The 18,604-nt window shown below is 50.5% G+C and overlaps 1 protein-coding gene across 1 annotated transcript in view; it reads left to right on the plus strand.

Moving 5' to 3' along the window:
• Positions 1–18,604, plus strand: part of ikbkb (inhibitor of nuclear factor kappa B kinase subunit beta) — an 88,812-nt gene that overhangs the window by 33,909 nt on the left and 36,299 nt on the right. The window contains 3 exon segments of the mRNA XM_038785273.1: positions 2,978–3,095; positions 8,908–9,002; positions 17,817–17,934. Of these exon segments, the coding sequence (XP_038641201.1) occupies positions 2,991–3,095; positions 8,908–9,002; positions 17,817–17,934 (318 nt within the window). The 5' untranslated portion in view covers positions 2,978–2,990.

Raw genomic sequence — 18,604 nt, forward strand, 5'->3', positions numbered from 1 at the left:
ACTACTTCTCGTAGAGGGTGGTGAAGTTGCGGAACTCGCTGCCCCGCAGTGCGGTGGAGTCCCAATCATTAAATGGTTTCGAGAAGGATACAGATATATTTCGGATTTTAAAAAAGGATTAAAGGGATATGGGGAAGAGGTCGGGAGGTGGATTTGAGGCCAGGAAGAGATCAGCCATGATCTGATTGAATGGCAGAGCAGGCTCGAGGGGCTGAATGGCCTACGTCTGCTCCTAACTACCATGTTCCTGTGTTTTTCTGGCCACTCGAAATCAGTATCCTCTGGTTCCTCACCCTTCCAGAGGAAACTATCTACTCCTCAAGAATCCGGCCACCTCGATCAAATCCCCTCTCTCTTCTCCAATCTGAAGCTCGCGTTGGCCGTAAAAAAAAGGTTTATTTCTTTTTTAAATAAAATCAGAGTACCCCGTTCTTTTTTCCAATTAAGGAGCAGTTTAGCATGGCCAATCCACCTACCCTGCACATCTTTGGGTTGTGGGGGCGAGACCCACGCAGACACGGGGGGGATTATGCAAACTCCACACGGGCAGTGACCCGGGGCCGGGATCGAACCTGGGACCTCGGCGCCGTGAGGCAGCAGTGCTAACCACTGCGCCACCGTGCCGCCCCGGGAAGGTTTATATCTAAGGCCGCAAGGTAATGCACGCTGGCGGGATCTTTCAGGTTTGCCGTCGGCAGAGCGCCGCCGCGGGGTGAGGTGTGTTCAACGGGAAATGGCGGGTGTGGAAGATTCCTCCAGCCAATGGCAGGCCACATCTGTCACCACGTGGGGTGGGGCAGAAAACTCCGCCCACGGACTCTCCCAGACACCCAGACTGAACTGGTTTATATACGATAATCTGGCCACGGGGGTGAACGGCTTCCCGTTAATGCTTTTTTAAAAAAAAATTATTTTTGGAAGAAATAGAAAGGAAGAGAAACTGGAAAATAAAATGGTTCCTTTTCTGTACTGTGCTGTGGACCTGATTGGTCCTTGATAGCCATGTGGCAATCTAAACCAATCAACTCGCGGGCGGCACGGTGGCACAAGTGGATAGCACTGTTGCTTCACAGCGCCAGGGTCCCGGGTTCGATTCCCGGCTTGGGTCACTGTCTGTGTGGGGTCTGCACGTTCCCCCCCCCCCCCCGTGTCTGCGTGGGTTTCCTCCGGGTGCTCCGGTTTCCTCCCACAAGTCCCGAAAGATGTGCAGGTTAGGTGGATTGGCCGTGATAAATTGCCCTGAGTGTCCAAAAAAAAGGGTTGGATGGGGTTACTGGGATAGGCTGGAAGTGAGGTCTTAAGTAGGGTGCCCTTTCCAAGGGCTGGTACAGACTCAATGGGCCGAATGGCCTCCTTTTGCACTGTAAATGCAATAATTCTATTACAGAGACATAGAAGGGTTTTAGTAATATTCTGGCTGAAGATATTAACAGACAATTCGATAAGCTTGCAGACACAGGTGTAGTAAATCAGATTAGAGGAGCACGATACAACGTCAGGGAAAAGATGGAGGCAAGGCCAGAGGTTGTCTTTGACTTTGGCGGGTGATGCAATTGGACTCGAGTCATAGTGAAGTTCCAAACAACAGGCTTTAATACGCTAGATATGAGCCCGGCTGTGGTCGTACAGAGAAAGGCCGACTGCCAGCCAGCACGAGCTCTTATACCCCGCCTTGTAGGCGGAGCTACCAACCTCTCAGCCAATCGGCGGGGAGTCACATGACCAGCCACAACCAATTGGCAGAGAGGCACATGACTTGCCTGGGCCAATGGGCAGCGAGTCTGCTGTACCAATGGCTGCTTGGTTCTTTGGTAATATGATTTCTCTAGCCGTACTACCACAGCAGGGATAGAAGATTCCACCAAGCAGAGGGATTGTCCTATCAGAGGATGAGGCACCACCCAGATTTGGCAATCCTCTGTCGTCCTCCCATTATCCTGGGGATATCATTCAAGAATTTTCAACCCAGGAGGCCCAGAAACGGCTTGCTGGGGCAAATGGGGATGGGCTGTGATGCCTGGTCTCCCAAGAATGACTAAAACAATGACTGGAGTCTGCGTCCCTCTTGATCTTCCGCACCGCCTTGGTCCTTCGTTGTTCCAGAGGCAAGGACATGAGTATTTGGACCACTCGAACATTGACAAGTTGACCATGACTGCAGAGGAAAAGTCAGCTTGAGCTGTCGGCTCCCGCACGGGAGTGGAGGAAGGGTGTGGATGAGTGAGCAATTCCTGACGGGAACAAGAGAGGGATGTGCAGCAGACTTCATCGGCAAGGCAGGAAAAGAGAGCAATGTGTGAGGGACAGAATCAGGCCAATGAGGAAAAGGGGTGCCCAGCATTCTTCTCACACAAGGGAAGGTCCGTGTTGAATCATATTGATTCTGTTAGTCACAACCAATCTGTTCAATGAATCAAACCTAACCAAGCACAGACCAACGTCAAAATAGTCGGTGATGTGATCTGAAGCCACCATAGATGCTAAATGGCAGGTATCGATTGATTCCTGCAACTATTGAACGATAGATGTGGTGGCATTCTATGGCATGCAGAATTGGACTCTGCCAATGGTTACCTGTGCGAGGGGGGCAATGGGGGACTTCTCTCCATAAAGGGAAAATCCCAGTCACTTAACAACCTCGCGAGGGCGGCGCAGTGGTTAGCACTGCTGCCTCGCGGCGGGTTCGATCCCGGCCCCGGGTCACCGTCCGTGCGGAATTTGCACCTTCTCCCCGCGTCTACGTGGGTCTCGCCCCCCCACGCAACCCAAAAAGATGCGCAGGGTAGGTGGATTGGCCTACGCCAAATTGACCCTTAATTGGGGTGGTTAAAAAAAGAATTGGGCGCTCTAAATTTATTTTTGAGAAGAAACTTGACGACCTCGCTCCTCTGTCGAGGGGCAATGTGTCTCGGCACGGTCGGGCTGGTCGTGAGGGTTTTGCCAGCGTCCGTTTGACTCTTTCCCCTTTGACCTTTAGATCTGAAGCCAGGATGAGTCGGCCTCTCTCCTCACAGAACCTGACCTGCGGATCGTGGGAGATGAAGGAACGTCTGGGCACGGGGGGCTTCGGGAATGTCAACCGCTGGGCGAACAAGGTACTGCCTCTGAATGTCTACTGCGCTGACGGCGTTAGATCGGTGATGGGAACCTCCTCAGTCCCCACTCTTTCCCTCGTTGTAGAGTTTAATTGGACGTTTCCATCAGAGTTCTAACTTGCTCCAGCTCCATTGTGGATTCCTGCTTGAGAGTGAATGAAGTATTGAATTAATCCAGCAATGGTCTCGGAATGGAGGCAACAGATTCTGACCAGTATTAACCGTCACGGTATGGGGAGTGATCTGGCGGAGTGGAAGCTACTCTTTGTAAAACACTTTGGATTTTCATTCCGTGACGTAAATGCCTTGAATGTGGTTTGCTACCCATTTTGGGACTCGAAACATAGAAAATAGAAGCAGGAGGTGGCCATTCGGCCCTTCTGGCCTGATCCCCCATTCATTATGATAATGGCTGATCATCAAGTTCAATACCCTAATACTGCCTTCCCCCATATCCCTCGATCCCTTTAGCCCCAAGAGCAAAATCTAATTCCTTCTTGAAATTACACAACATTCTGGCCTCAACTACTTTCTGTGGGAGTGAATTCCACCGATTCACCACTCTCTGGGTGAAGAAATTTCACCTCACCTCAGTCCTAAAAGATTTACCCCTTATCCTCAAACTCTGACCCCTAGTTCTGGACTCCCCCACCATCGGGAACATTCTTTCTGATTCTACCCTGTCCAATTCTGTCAGAATTTTATAAGCTTCTATGAGATCCCCTCTCACTCTTCTAAACTCCGATGAATATAATCCTCACCGACTTAGTCTCTCCTCATATGACAGTCCCGCCATCCCAGGAATCAGCCTGGTAAACCTTCGCTGCCCTCCCTCCATCGCAAGAACATCCTTCCTCAGATAAGGACCCCAAAACTGCTCACAATGCCCCAGGTGTGGCCTCACCAATGCCTGACACAATTGCAGTAAAATGTCCCTGTTGCTGTACTCAAGTCCTCTCGCTGTGACGGCCAACATGCCATTTGCCTTCTTTACTGCCTGCTGTAGCTGCGCGCTCACTTTCAGCGACTGACGCACGAGGACACCAAGGTCTCGCTGAATATCCATCTCTCACTTTACACCCATTCAAATAGTCATCTGCCTTCCTAGTTTTGCTAGCAAAGTGGATAACCTCACATTTATCCATATTGTACTGCATCTGCCATCCACGTGCCCACTCACTCAGCCTGTCCAAATCCCGCTGAAGCATCTCTGCATCCTCCTCACAGCTCACCCTCCCACCCAACTTTGTGTCGGCTGCAAATTTGGAGAGAATACATTTAGTTCCCTCGTCCAAATCATTAATATACAATGTGAACAGTTGGGGTCCGAGCGCAGATCCCTGCGGTAGCCCACTCGTCGCTGCTGCCAATCGGAAACGGCCCATTTATTCCAACTTTTTGCTTCCTGTTTGCTGACCAGTTTTCTCAAGATACTACCCGTAATCCCACGCGCTTTAACTGTGCACCATAAAGATCCTGCTAACATTGTGACAGGAGTTTCTGTCCAGGGGGGAAAACGAATTCACAGAAAGCACAGGTGGGTAAGCGGGTATTTATTGTTGCGACCCCAGCCATGGTCGTCCCACTGCGACAGGATGTCATTTAACAGCCTGGCCCATTTCCTCTATTCGGTCTGCTGTCTGCTTCTGTCTCAGTTTTCAGCTCTAGTCTGCTCAGCTGCTGCTCCTGCTGCCGAAACACTTGCTAAGCAACCGGGCAATGGTGAACAGGAAATGGAGGGGGGGTCACACAAACTCTGGGCTGGGGGTTCAGCCAAAGATCGCCTCATAAAGACTTCATGAGGTAACCGCTGGTTTTGAGGAGGAGGAGAAGGCTGAGCCTGTGCACAATTTCCTGGAAGCCGTTCCGTCCCGGACATTTGTTGCAAATACCAACACTAAAACTCAGCCGATTATCCCAAAGTCGTTCGCTCGAGTGAGGAAAGGTTTGCAGGGCTATCTGCCAAGAGGGTGGGAGTAGTAGGTCATGTGGCTAGTTACACAGCCCCGTCAAAGAGGCTTGATGGACCGAATGGCCTCCTCCTGTAGACTCCCCACGCTGCAGAGGGAGGCCATTCGGCCCATTGAGTCTGCACCGAACCTCCAAAGGAGCACTCTTACCCCCCCCCCCCCAATCCCTGTAACTCCGCGCATTCATCACGGCTAATCCACCTAACCTGCACACCTTCGGACTGTGGGAGGAAACCGGAGCACCCGGAGGAAACCCACGTAGACACGGGGGAGAACGTGCAGACTCCGCACAGACACCCGAGGCCGGAATCGAACCCGGGTCCCTGTCGCTGTGAGGCAGCTGTGCTAACCACTGTGCCGTCCTATCTGCCGTATTGTAAGACGATAAGACAGAGAGCAGAATTTGGCCATTCGGCCCATCGAGTCTGCTCTGCCATTCAGTCACCTATTCTCCCATTGCGTCCCAGCAGGTTACCAATGCGGCAGGGCACTGTTGATACTGCCCCTCCCAAAAGGTGAGCCAGTGGCTAGGGGCTGCCACTCCCCATCAAAGTTTTTTTCCATTGAAATAAATAGAACGCCCCCTTATTGTCAGAGTGTAGCGTAATGGGAAAACCAGAACTGGACGTGCCTAGTTCTGGGTGGCACGGTAGCACAGTGGTCAGCACTGTTGTTTCACATCGCCAGGGTCCCAGGCTAGATTCCCGGCTTGGGTCACTGTCTGTGCGGAGTCTGCACGTTCTCCCCCATGTCTGCGTGGGTTTCCTCCGGGCGCTCCGGTTTCCTCCCACAAGTCCCGAAAGTCGTGCTTGTTAGGGTGAATTGGACATTGTGAATTCTCCCTCAGTGTACCTGAACAGGCGCCGGAATGTGGCGACGAGGGGATTTTCACAGTAACTTCACTGCAGTGTTCATGTAAGCCTACTTGTGACAATAAAGATTATTGTTATTATAGTTCTGCATCTTCTTGAAAGATGGTATTAGGTGGAAGAGGGGGGGGTTATGTGCATCAAATAGGCAGCTGAGTTTAAAATAGCAGGAAGTCTTACAACACCAGGTTAATGTCCAACAGGTTCGTTTTGAATCACTAGCTTTCGGAGCACTGCTCCTTCCTCAGGTGAGTCACCTGCGCTCCGATAACTAGTGATTCGAAACAAACCTGCTGGACTTTAATCTGGTGTTGTCAGACTTCTCACTGTGCTCACCCCAGTCCAACACCGGCATTTCCACTCAATACTGAGTGAACTGGTTTCATATCAGATGCTTAGCTGTCTCTGTGAATGCCTGTATGGATGTCAACACTCCACTGGTGTTGGTGGGCAATACTCGAGGGGATTATATCTGCCAGGGTTTCTCTTTTTTTTTTATTTTAAAGCTTCGATTTGACCTGCCCTCGGTAAGCTGGGATGAATCATGGTCCTCCAGCTTCCCAGATCTCTCTTAGCTGCCCATCTCCAGCCTGAAGGGACGGTGGGACAGTTGGTACATGGAAGCTTAAAAAAGAAAACCTTTTTCAGACTCTCCTCCCCGATGGCTGCTGGGTGGGCGCCTATCCTGGACCTAACCTCGAAACGGGGACCTCTCCCGGTGGGAGAGGGTGGACAGGCAGGGTGGGGGGGGGGGCACGGCTTTCCTGGTGTGCCGAGCGCCGCGGGCCCAGATTTCTTTCCTCCTCCCCGCACCCATCCCAGCGGACTCCCTTCCCGGCAGCGCCACTTGGAGCAACAACTTAAATCTTTGGGAATAATTCTAGGAAATTGGACGAGGAAAAAGCATTGTGCAGCAGACGCTGAGAACCAGGCGCTTCAGATCGAGAGAATCACGGAATAATACAGCATTGCATATCTGCCAACTCTTTCAGCTGCGTTTTCCTGTTAAACCCACTCTGCCAGAGCCCCGTAAATAACTCCTGTTCAAATATTTTTCTAATTGCCTTTTGTAAGATCGAATCTGCTTCCCCCTACGCTGTCAGGCAACACATTCCAGATCACAGCAACTCGCTGTGCTTTTAAAGAAATGTGTAGTTTCCTCATTTCTGCATCCTTTGTTATCATTGAGAACTGTTCCCCCTGATTTAGACTGTCAGAACCGGTCCTGATTTTCAACCCTGTACTTGTCTGACGCTCCACGGGGTGATACTTATCCAGGGAGATGCGCTGGGGGGGGTCTTGCTGGCGATGGGAAGATAGGGTAGGAGCACACATGGGGGGGAGGGGGCAGGGGGTAGGGGCACCCGATGTGGAAAGGGGGAGGAGGGGGGGAGGCCTTTTGCGAGGTGCCCCCTTGCCTCCCTAGGTCCGAGCAAGGTGACCTGCCGGCCGTTTCCCCCTCCCCTCACTCACCGACTGTGAACCCTTCCTGCCGGACCCAACATTGAGTGGTCAATAACTGGCTTTGCTTGCCTTGTGTAAAATAGTCGACAGTTCGGGGGGAGGGGGGTGACAGGAAGGCAACCCATAAGACCATAAAACATAGAAGCAGAATTAGGCCACTCGGCCCATCGAGTCTGCTCTGCCATTCAATCATGGCTGATATTTTTCTCATCCCCATTCTCCTGCCTTCTCCCCATAACCCCTGATCCCCATATTAATCAAGAACCTATCTACCTCTGTCTTAAAGACACTCAGTGATTTGGCCTCCACAGCCTTCTGCGGCAAAGAGTTCCACAGATTCACCACCAAAATGGGCGAACCTGGGCCCTCGGCGCCATGAGGCAGCAGTGCTAACCACTGCGCCACCGTTCCTGCCCCAAAATCATGCTCTCTGTCTCCAAGTCCAGGTTACTGAAGAAATTCCTCCTCATCTCTGTTTAAAGGATCGTTCCTTTAGTCTGAGATGGTGTTCTCTGTTTCAGGTTTTTCCAACAAGTGGAAACATCCTCTCCACGTCCACTCTATCCAGGCCTCGCAGTATCCTGTAAGTTTCAATAGGATCCCCCCATCATCCTTCTAAACTCCAACAAGTACAGACTCAGAGTCCTCAACCGTTCCTCATACGACAAGCTCTTCATTCCAGGGATCATTCTAGTGAACCTCCTCTGGACCCTTTCCAAGGCCCCAGCACATCCTTCCTTAGATACGGGGCCCAAAACTGCTCACAATACTCCAAAAGGGGTCTGACCAGAGCCTTATACAGCCTCAGAAGTACATCCCGGCTCTTATATTCTACCCCTCTCGACATGAATGCTAACATTGCATTTGCCTTCCTAACTGCCAACTGAACCTGCACATTAACCTTCAGAGAATCGTGAACAAGGACTCCCAAGTCCCTTTGTGCTTCTGATTTCTGAAGCATTTCCCCATTCATTTTGGGTGCCCCCACCCCGTCACTGGTAAACCTATTGGCAGGAAACTGTAAAATTCTGCCCATTGTGCCTCCTGTGCCCACTGTGATAAATTCAAGGATCCCAAATGTTTTTGTTTGTAAAAAAAAATAAATTTCGAGTCCCCAATTATTTTTTTCCAGTTTAGGGGCAATTTAGCATGGCCAATCCACCTACCCTGCACATCTTTGGGTTGTGGGGGGTGAGACACACGCAGACACGGGGGAGAATGTGCAAACTCCACACGGACAGTGACCCAGGGCCGGGATCGAACCCGGGCCCTCGGCGCCATGAGGCAGCAGTGCTAACCACTGCGCCACCGTTCCTGCCCCAAAATCATGCTCTCTGTCTCCAAGTCCAGGTTACGATTACAAACAGTGCTTCGACATTGAAACTTTTTTTCCATCTGGAGTCCCGTTCACTGCCTGTGCTGTTGCCGGTTTTGTACCCTCACACTCACTGTTCCTTCAGTCAACCTGATGTGTCTAATCGGGGGTATTTCTGGGTGTTTTATTTTCAGGACACCGGGGAGCAGGTCGCCATCAAGCAATGTCGGCAGGAGCTGAGCCCGAGGAACCGGGAACGCTGGTGTCTGGAGATCCAGATTATGAAAAGGTGAAGGCTGTCTGACCAGACCCTCCGGTCTCGGCGCTGATGCAGAGAGTGAGGGGTCTGGCTCCGAGGCGCGCTTGATTTCCGCTGCCCAGCGCTGAGAGTTTGCAGGAGAGATGAGGTGGGGGGTGTGGAGTGGGGGGGTGTTCGGGGAGGGGGGAGTGCTGGCAGGGGGCAATATGATCTGTCTTTCTGTGATATTGATTGAGGAATACCAAGGATAAACCTCTTTGAAATAGTGGCTTGGGAACTGTAATGTCCACCTGGGAGGGCTGGCAAAACACTGGTTTAAAACTCCAACCCGAAGATGCCGCCTCCGACAATGCACCGCTCCCTTGGTGCTGCGCTGGGCGTGTCAGCCTAGGTATTGGTGGTCCATTAATTCAACTTAACAATCTTTATTGTCAGAAGTAGACTTACATTAACACTGCAATAATAATAATCTTTATTGTCACAAGTAGGCTTACATTAACGCTGCAATGAAGTTACTGTGAAAAGCCCCTCATCGCCACATTCCGGCGTCTGTTCGGGTACACGGAGGGAGAATTCGAAATGTCCAGTTCATCTAACAGCACGTCTTTCAGGACTTGTGGGAGGAAACCGGAGCGCCCGGAGGGAACTTGCGCCGACACGGGGAGAACGTGCAGACTCCGCACAGATAGTGACCCAAGCTGGGAATCGAACCGGGGTCCCCTGGCGTTGTGAAGCGACAGTGCTAGCCACTGTGCTACCATGCCGCCCTCGGGACTGAGAGAGAGAGCTGGCGCCTGAGAGCTGCGGGCCGGCGAGAGAGAGAGAGGGGAGATTGAGCAGCAGGAAGAGGCAGACTGCCAAGGCGCACAACATGGGGCTCGGGAAAATCCGATCGAATGCCGGAAGAGATAAAACGGTGGGAGAGAAAAGGACGCTTTGAGCGACGCCTTTCCGCAGATGTGAACACAGCGATGAAGCTGTTGGGTTAGGCTGTGCGAGAGCCTGGTTGACGAGGAGGGTGTATCTCTCTCTCTCTCTCTCTCTATTGATTCCCCAGGGGCAAGAGTAAGATTTTGGAAGGGGCGCAATGCCAGAGTAAATCTAAAAAACAATACATCTCCCCACATCAGTTCAGACTGCCCGGCAGCTGTGATGTGACCTGTCTCTGATAACCGACCAGCATTCAGTTACCAGCAACAGAGAAAAACAATCTTTCTGATTCCCTTGGAAGCTCTGTGGAGAGTCAGGCTGGGTGGCAGGAATCCTCCCCCCCCCACCCACCCCGGCCTCCGTGTGTCCCATCTGCCAGATTAGTGTCTGGAATGGCTTTTGTCCTGAGTTGTTTACCACGGTGTGACAGAATCATAACACCACTGCGTTCCAAAGAAAAAGCAGCAATCCCAATCTAAACACAACTGGCCTTGAGACACGCAGCAGGATATTAGCTCTTCAAGTTGGTCAAGGCCCAAACCACAGCGGCTGGAAACCAGCACGGCCGGTTTAGATATTCTGGCCCGCAGCCTGCGTCAATTTTGCTTGCAAACCTAAAGTGATTATTTTATCGGGTTCCTCGTCGGGATTATTTGGCGTAGTGACACAGTGATGAGCAGGAGATGGGCCTTTCGGAAACCTACGCGGCGCTGGGTTGGGCAATTGGGCCTACGTCAGAGGATGCAACGTAAATACCCCCGTTCGTGACTCTTTCCCCCCCCCCCCCCAAACCTCCCATTCACCACCTGTCCCACCCCCCGAACCTCAATCAGAGATTTGACCTGAGAGCGAGGGGGACATGAGGCCTAACTGAGGACTCTGCACCGTTGGGAGGACTGGACATTAAATGCCTTGAACTCGGAGACGGCGTCGACAGACTGGGGCTGAGTTCCAGACCGGGACCTCATTACCAGCCACTGGTGACCACTTAGGGGCGTGAGCAAAGACAAACGTGTTGCCCACCAAATGGCAAAGTATGGTCACCCCTACAATACGTGTCCAGACCAGTCGGGTCAGCTTTTAATCCATCCTCGGTCAACGCTTGAATTCATTTATCAAAAACACTTGAATCACTCTGGGACATAAGGCCTCTGACTCCACTTTTAGGCTTGGTTTGAACAGGTGATGAGCTGGTCCAGAGAACTCTCTCTCTCTCTCTATCAATCTATCTCTATCTCTACCTCTCTCTATCTCGATCTCTCTCTCTCTACCTCTACCTCTCTCTCTATCTCTACCTCTACCTCTCTCTATCTCTACCTCTACCTCTCTCTATCTCTATCTCTCTCTCTCTCTCTACCTCTACATCTACGTCTACCTCTATCTCTCTCTATCTATCTCTCTATCTCTCTCTCTCTATCTATCTCTCTACCTCTACCTCTATCTCGCTCTATCTATATATCTCTCTCTCCCTATCTCTCTCTCTACCTCTATCTCTACCTCTCTCTCTCTACCTACCTCTCTCTCTCCCTCTACCCCATCTCCCTCTCTCTATCGCTCTCTATCTACCTCTACCTCTCTCTACCTATATCTCTCTATCTCTCTCTCTCTCTGTCTCTCTCACTCTCTCTCTCTATCTATCTCTCTCTCTCTATCTCTCTCTCTCTACCTCTACATCTACCTCTATCTCTCTCTCTCTATCTCCCTACCCCATCACCCTCTCTCTATTGCTCTCAATCTTTCTACCTCTACCTCTACTCTCTACCTATATCTCTCTATCTCTATCTCTCTATCTATCTATCTCTCTCTCTATCTCTCTCTCTGTCTGTCTCTCTCTGTGTCTCTCTCTATGTCTCTCTCTCACTCTCTCTCTCTATCTCTCTCTCTCTCTGTCTCTCTCGTTCTCTCTCCCTCTTATCTCAGCTTATGATTCTTCATCAGTTGAGTCACCAGTTGCCTAACAGTTTGTGTAATATTTAACCAGAGTGCTGCTTGGGTAGAGTTTGGAATGGTTATTATGTTGGACACTCTTGTCCATTGTAGCTAGGCGCTTGATGTCAGTGTGAGTGTTAAAGAGGACAGTGTTTGTAAAGGGGGCGAGTGGTTAAGTTCAGTCAATAATGGAACCAGACCAGTGTGCAGTCCTGTCAGGTGATCAGTCTCGAAAGGCCAGCCATTGGCCGCTTGAAGTGGTCCTCCCTCTCTGGAGGAGGTGGCCAATCAGCTCCTGAATCTTCGCAGTTTTGTGGTGGGCCCATTTCCAGCTTTGATGGTTCCTTTCTGTCGCAGTCTCCTTGTGACAGGAGCGAATATTGAAGACGGCTGCAATCCTAAACATGCAAAGGAAATCTAGCTCGTTGCTCTCCACTGATGAGCACCACAAGAGCTCGAGGAAGCTAGTTTGGAAGGTGCTGCCTAAGGAGCCTTGGTGAGTTGCTGCTGTGCATCTTGTAGATGGTACACACGGCTGCCACTGTGCGTCGGTGGGGGAGGGAGTGAATGTTTGTGGGTGGGGTGCCGATCAAGCGGGGCTGCCCTGTCCTGGATGGTGTCCAGCTTCTTGGGAAGGGGGGGGGGGGGGGTGCTGATAAAATTCTGCCCACGGTAGTTAAAAAGCTCTTGAATTAACAACAATTCAAACTAAATTCAGATCATTTCTGCCTTCAATTGTGTTCTCTGCCCAGCTCCCATTCTGACTTCCCATCACATATTCCACTTACTCAATTCTGAACTTCGGAAATTGTGAAATCCTCTTTTCGATTAGCTCATTCCCCCATTGGTCAGGTTTAGACGATGGTGATATTAAATCGGAAATGGCAAATTATGGTTTAAACCAGGGGTGGGCAAACTACGGCCCGCGGGCCGCATGCGGCCCGCCAAAGGTCTTTATGCGGCCCACCAAGTCATTAAAAAAAAAAAATTTTTTTTTAAATCTTTCTTTTTTTCTAAATTTTTTATTATTTTTTTAAGGTTAATGGGGGGGGGCTGTTGGGTTACTTACTGGTATAGACTTGAGTATGGTGATCATTGCTCGGCACAACGGCGAGGGCCGAAGGGCCTGTTCTGTGCTGTACTGTTCTATGTTCTATATGAGGCGCCCAGAATCATAACCGGGTGAAGTAATTATTTTACTTAATATACTATGCGGCCCTTTAAAATTGTGAATTTCTGAATGTGGCCCTTGCACGGAAAAGTTTGCCCACCCCTGGTTTAAACTTTATGCTTATCGTTGGGCCGAATTGACTTTCGGTGACGAATTTGTCCGGAGAAGATTCAAAACTGAGATCCTTAAGCGGCCTGCACCTTGTGAATTGTGAAACGGGTGAATGAATTTGGAAAGGTGAACACCCTTTGAGACAGCACTACGATTCGCCTAGTGTCTTCTTAACTACGGTATGGTGGTACGGTGGTTAGCACTGCTGCCTCACAGCGCCGGGATCCCGGGTTCAATTCCGGCCTTGGGTCACTGTCTGTGCGGAGTCTGCACGTTCTCCCCGTGTCTGCGTGGGTTTCCTCCGGCTGCTCCGGTTTCCTCCCACAAGTTCGGTTGGGTTACAGGGATAGGGTGGGGGAGTGGGCCCAAGTAGAGCGCTCTTTCGGTGGGTCACTGCAGAGGAGATGGGCCGAATGGCCACCTTCTGCATTGTAGGGAATCTATGGATTGAATGTTGTTGGAGTTGCACTCATCCAGGCGAGTGGAGAGTGTTTCATCCCACTCTTTCCCCACCGCTAAAGAATGTTGAAGGGGGATTCAATGATAGTCATGTCATGAGTATCACGTGGAGGTGGTTTAATTGTCTGTTGTTGGAGATGGCCATTGCCTGGACCTTGCTAGGACCCCTTGATGACGCACATGCTCAAATGCTGCCTTGATTTCAAGGGCAATCACTCTCACTTCAGCGACCCTTCCCACCCAGGCATTGCCTTCTTCCAGATCCTTCCATCAGGCAGAAGGTACAGAAGTCTGAAGATCCACACATCCAGACATAGGAACAGCTTCTTCCCCACAGCTACCAGACTCCTCAACGACTCCCCCTCGGACTGATCTGTTCCCTGTAAGAACACTATTCACGACGCCCTATGCTGCTCTTGCTCATGTATTTGCTTTGTTTGGCCCCTTGCTCCGCACTGTAACCAATCACTGTTTGTCGATGTACCATTTGTCAATGTTCTCTGTCGATTATTCTCCTTGTCTACTATGTACGTACGGTGTACGTTCCCTGGGCCGCAGAAATATACTTTTCACTGTACTTCGGTACATGTGACAATAAATCAAATCAAATCAACTTCACTTCTTTCCAGCTTTTTTGTCCATGTTTTACCCAAAACTGGAAAGAGGTTTGAAGCTGAGTGTTATTTAACTGTCCATAAATATGAACATACGGTTCAGGGACAGGCGTACGCGTCTCGGTCCTTCCAGACTACTCCGCCATTCAATGAGATCAGAGAATTTATTTTACAGTGCACAAGGAGGCCATTCGGCCCATTGAGTCTGCGCTGGCCCTTGGAAGGAGCACCCTACCCAAGCCCACGCCTCCACCCTTTCCCCATAACCCAGTAACCCAACCTAACCGTTGGACGCTAAGGGGCAATTTAGCATGCCCAATCCACCTAACCTGTACATCTTTGGGCTGTGAGAGGAAACCCACACAGACACGGGGAGAACGGGCAGACTCCGCACAGATAGTAACCCGAGGCCGGAATTGAACCTGGGACCCTGGAGATGCGAGGTAGCAGTGCTAACCACTGTGCCACCGTCCCGCCCAGTCAAGTCTAGTCGACAGATTGTGTACTGGGTTCCCGTGTTATGTCATACTCTTCCTCACTGTTGGGTAATCCCAGTTTAGTCTCCTCGATGATTTTTCCAAAACCGCCAATATTTGGGGGAAAAAGTCACGAGCAGAAGTGTTAAACTGGGGGAGAGAAACTCGCATTTTTACAGCCCCTGTGAGTTTTTCTTTCCTGGGTTATGCTCGTGCAATGTCTTGGAGATGAATCTTCCATCTCCACCAGTCTCCTGCGTTGGCAACCCAACTCCCAGGCCTGAGGCCTGGGCCCTGACTGAGTGCTGACTCCCCAGATTGTTCCTGGCCTGTTGGCTTTCGTGCCCCTTGACAATGAACACCTCCAGGCTGCTTCCTGTTTACACCAGACTGTTACTAAAACTGAATTCTTATTTATAAATTTCTTGAAAAACATCGCTCCACGCAGTCAAAAAGGCATTCGCTATCGCAAGTGGTCGGTTAGGCCGAAAATGGGCGTGTGAATTGCAAGTGGAAAAGATTGTGGGTTGCCTTCGCACAGGAGTTGCGTGTGAATGGCTGGAGGCGTTCGTAAGATTTGGTGCAAGAGATTTCGGGGGGAGAGAGAGAGAGAGAGGAGGAGAAACATGTGGCGCAGAAATGGGTTTGTGATTGAAGTGGAGTCCACAGAAACATATAAGAATATGGTTGACAGGAAAAGGGGGATCAAGGGATATGGGAACAGAGGAAGGACATGGGGTCAGCCGTTCTTTTTGAAAGGGACGCAATTACTTAACAGCATATTCGGGTTCCCCAGCAGACTCTGGAGGACCCTGCATCACGGCCATTCAATAGCTCCCTCTACAGATCTTGTGCCAGCGCAGGATTGTAGTTCATCATTGGAGGCCGTTCAGCCTGTCCTGCCTCTGCTAGCTCATTAAAAAGCCATCATTGGGTGCTCGCAAATCTCCCGCTTTTTGACTCTAACCCTGTACGCCCCTCAGCCTCCAAAACCTTCTCAAATTATTGAGGGAATCAACTCGCACCCTCTTTGCAAATCGAGGGTTCTGGATCCAGACAGCTCTGAGTAAAAACATTTGTCCTCCCCTTCCCTCTGGACCTTTTCTCAATGATTTTAAATCGAGGGACTCTGGTTATTGACTCACTGAGGGGCTGGTTTAGCTCACTCGGATAAAATGGCTGACTTTTAAAGCAGACCAAGCAGGCCAGCAGCATGGTTCGATTCCTGCACCAGCCTCCCCGGACAGGCGCCGGAATGTGGCGACTAGGGGCTTTTCACAGTAACTTCATTGAAGCCTACTCATGACAATAAGCGATTTTCATTTCATTTCACTTACCGGAGGGAATAATTTTTATCCATATATATATATTCCCATCAAAACCGTTCTAGTCAGTCGCATTGTCACCTTCTCTGTACCCAGGAGAACAATCCTAACTTTCCCAACATTTCCTTAGAACTGACGTCCTCATCCCTGGGAACGTCTTGGAAAATCTCATCTGTTCTCTCTCTCTCTCTCTCTCTCTCTCTCTCTCTCGTCTCTTTCTCTCTCTCTCTCTGTCTCTCTTTTTGTCTCTCTCTCGTTTCTCTCTCGTCTCTCTCATATTACCGTATCTCTCTTGTATCTCTCTCGTATCTATCTTATTTCTCGCATATCTCTCGTATCTATATCGTATCTCTATTGTATTTCTCTCGTCTCTCTCTTTAGTCTCTCTCTCATCTCTCTCTCTCATCACTCTCTCATCACTCTCTCTCATCACTCTCGCTCATCTCTCTCTCTCGTCTCTCTCTCGTCACTCTCTCTTTACTCTCTCTCGTCTCTCTCTCGTCTCTCTCTCGTCTCTCTCTCGTCTCTCTCTCGTCTCTCTCTCGTCTCGTCTCTCGTCTCTCTCTCATCTCGTTTCTCTCTCGTCTCTCTCTCTCTCATCGCTCTCTCTCATCTCGTTTCTCTCTCGTCTCTCTCTCTCATCTCTCTCTCTCATCTCGTTTCTCTCGTCTCTCTCTCTCTCATCTCTCTCTCTCGTCTCTCTCTCTCGTCTCTTTTATCTTGTTTCTCTCTCGTCTCTCTCTCGTCTCTCTCTCTCTCTCTTTAGTCTCTCTCTTTAGTCTCTCTCTTTAGTCTCTCTCTCTCGTCTCTCTCTCGTCTCTCTCTCTCTAGTCCCTCTCTCTTTAGTCTCTCTTTAGTCTCTCTCTCTTTAGTCTCTCTCTCTTTAGTCTCTCTCTCATCTCTCTCGTTTCTTTCTCTCATATCTCTCTCTCATCTCTCTCTCTCGTCTCTCTCTCGTCTCTCTCTCATCTCTCTCTCGTCTCTCTCTCTCTCTACTCTCTTTACTCTCTCTCATCTCGTTTCTCTCTTGTCTCTCTCTCTCGTCTCTCTCTCTCGTCTCTCTCTCGTCTCTCTCTCGACTCTCTCGTCTCTCTCTCTCATCTCCTCTGGTCTCTCCTCTCTCGTCTCTCTCTCTCGTCTCCCTCTCGTCTCCCTCTCGTCTCTCTCTCGTCTCTCTCTCGTCTCTCTCTCGTCTCTCTCTCTCGTCTCTCTCTCGTCTCTCTCTCTCATCTCTCTCTCTCTCTCGACTCTCTCTATCTCTCTCTCGTCTCTCCTCTCTCGTCTCTCTCGACTCTCTCTCGTCTCTCTCTCTCGTCTCCTCTGGTCTCTCCTCTCTCGTCTCCCTCTCGTCTCCCTCTCGTCTCCCTCTCGTCTCCCTCTCGTCTCCCTCTCGTCTCTCTCTCTCGTCTATCTCTCTCTCGACTCTCTCTCGTCTCTCTCTCGTCTCTCTCTCTCTCTCTCGTCTCTCTCTCGTCTCTCTCTCGTCTCTCTCTCGTCTCTCTCTCGTCTCTCTCTCGACTCTCTCTCGACTCTCTCTCTCTCTCTCTCGTCTCTCTCCTCGCGCTCTCTCGACTCTCTCTCGACTCTCTCTCGACTCTCTCTCGTCTCTCTCTCGTCTCTCTCTCGTCTCTCTTCTCATTTCTCTCTCTCTCGTCTCTCTCTCTTGTCTCTCTCTCTCTCTCTCTCTCTCGGACCTTTACATCTTACTTGAGATGTGGGGCCCAGAGTTGGCCACAATACTCTAGCAGAGGCCTAATCGCTGATTTCTAGAGCTTGGCTTTGTCGATCACGGTGCAGATTGGGTTAACTCCTGTTTAATTTCCCCCCAGGCTGAACCATGTCAATGTGGTAGCTGCACGGGATGTTCCCGAGGGAATGCAGAAACTGGCCCTCAATGACTTGCCTCTGCTGGGAATGGAATATTGCGAAGGAGGAGATCTTCGCAAGGTTAGTGCTCAACTCTCGTTGGGGCTACTCTGTGTTTGACAAGAGCCACTCCCGCTTCTCGTCTCTCTGACCGATGGGGTGAGTTGGCAGGTCTGTCACCCCTCGTTCTTTCCTCTTTTCATTCCTCCTCTCCCTATGCTTCTCCCTTCCTGCTTCCATCTCTCTCTCTATCCTCTCATCTTCCACCCTTAACTCCCCATCTTTCTCCATTTCTCTCTCTCCCCTTCATTACCTCTTTTTCTGTCCATCGCTCCCATCCTCTCTATTCCTCTTTCCCCTCTCTAGTCTTCCCCTCTCTTTCTCCTTTGTACCTTCTCTCTCTCTTCCTCTGTCCCCCTCCATCTTCCTTCTTCCCCTCTTGCTCTTTCCCTCCTCTCCCTATTTCTCTGTCCCTTTCCATCTTCCCTCCTTCCCCTCTTGCTCTTTCCCTCCTCTCCCTATTTCTCTGTCCCTTTCCATCTTCCTCCTTCCCTCCTTCCCCTCTTGCTCTTTCCCTCCTCTCCCTATTTCTCTGTCCCTTTCCATCTTCCTCCTTCCCTCCTTCCCCTCTTGCTCTTTCCCTCCTCTCCCTATTTCTCTGTCCCTTTCCATCTTCCTCCTTCCCTCCTTCCCCTCTTGCTCTTTCCCTCCTCTCCCTATTTCTCTGTCCCTTTCCATCTTCCTCCTTCCC

This window comes from Scyliorhinus canicula, chromosome 26 (genome assembly GCF_902713615.1).
Source record: "Scyliorhinus canicula chromosome 26, sScyCan1.1, whole genome shotgun sequence".
Lineage (NCBI taxonomy): Eukaryota > Metazoa > Chordata > Chondrichthyes > Carcharhiniformes > Scyliorhinidae > Scyliorhinus > Scyliorhinus canicula.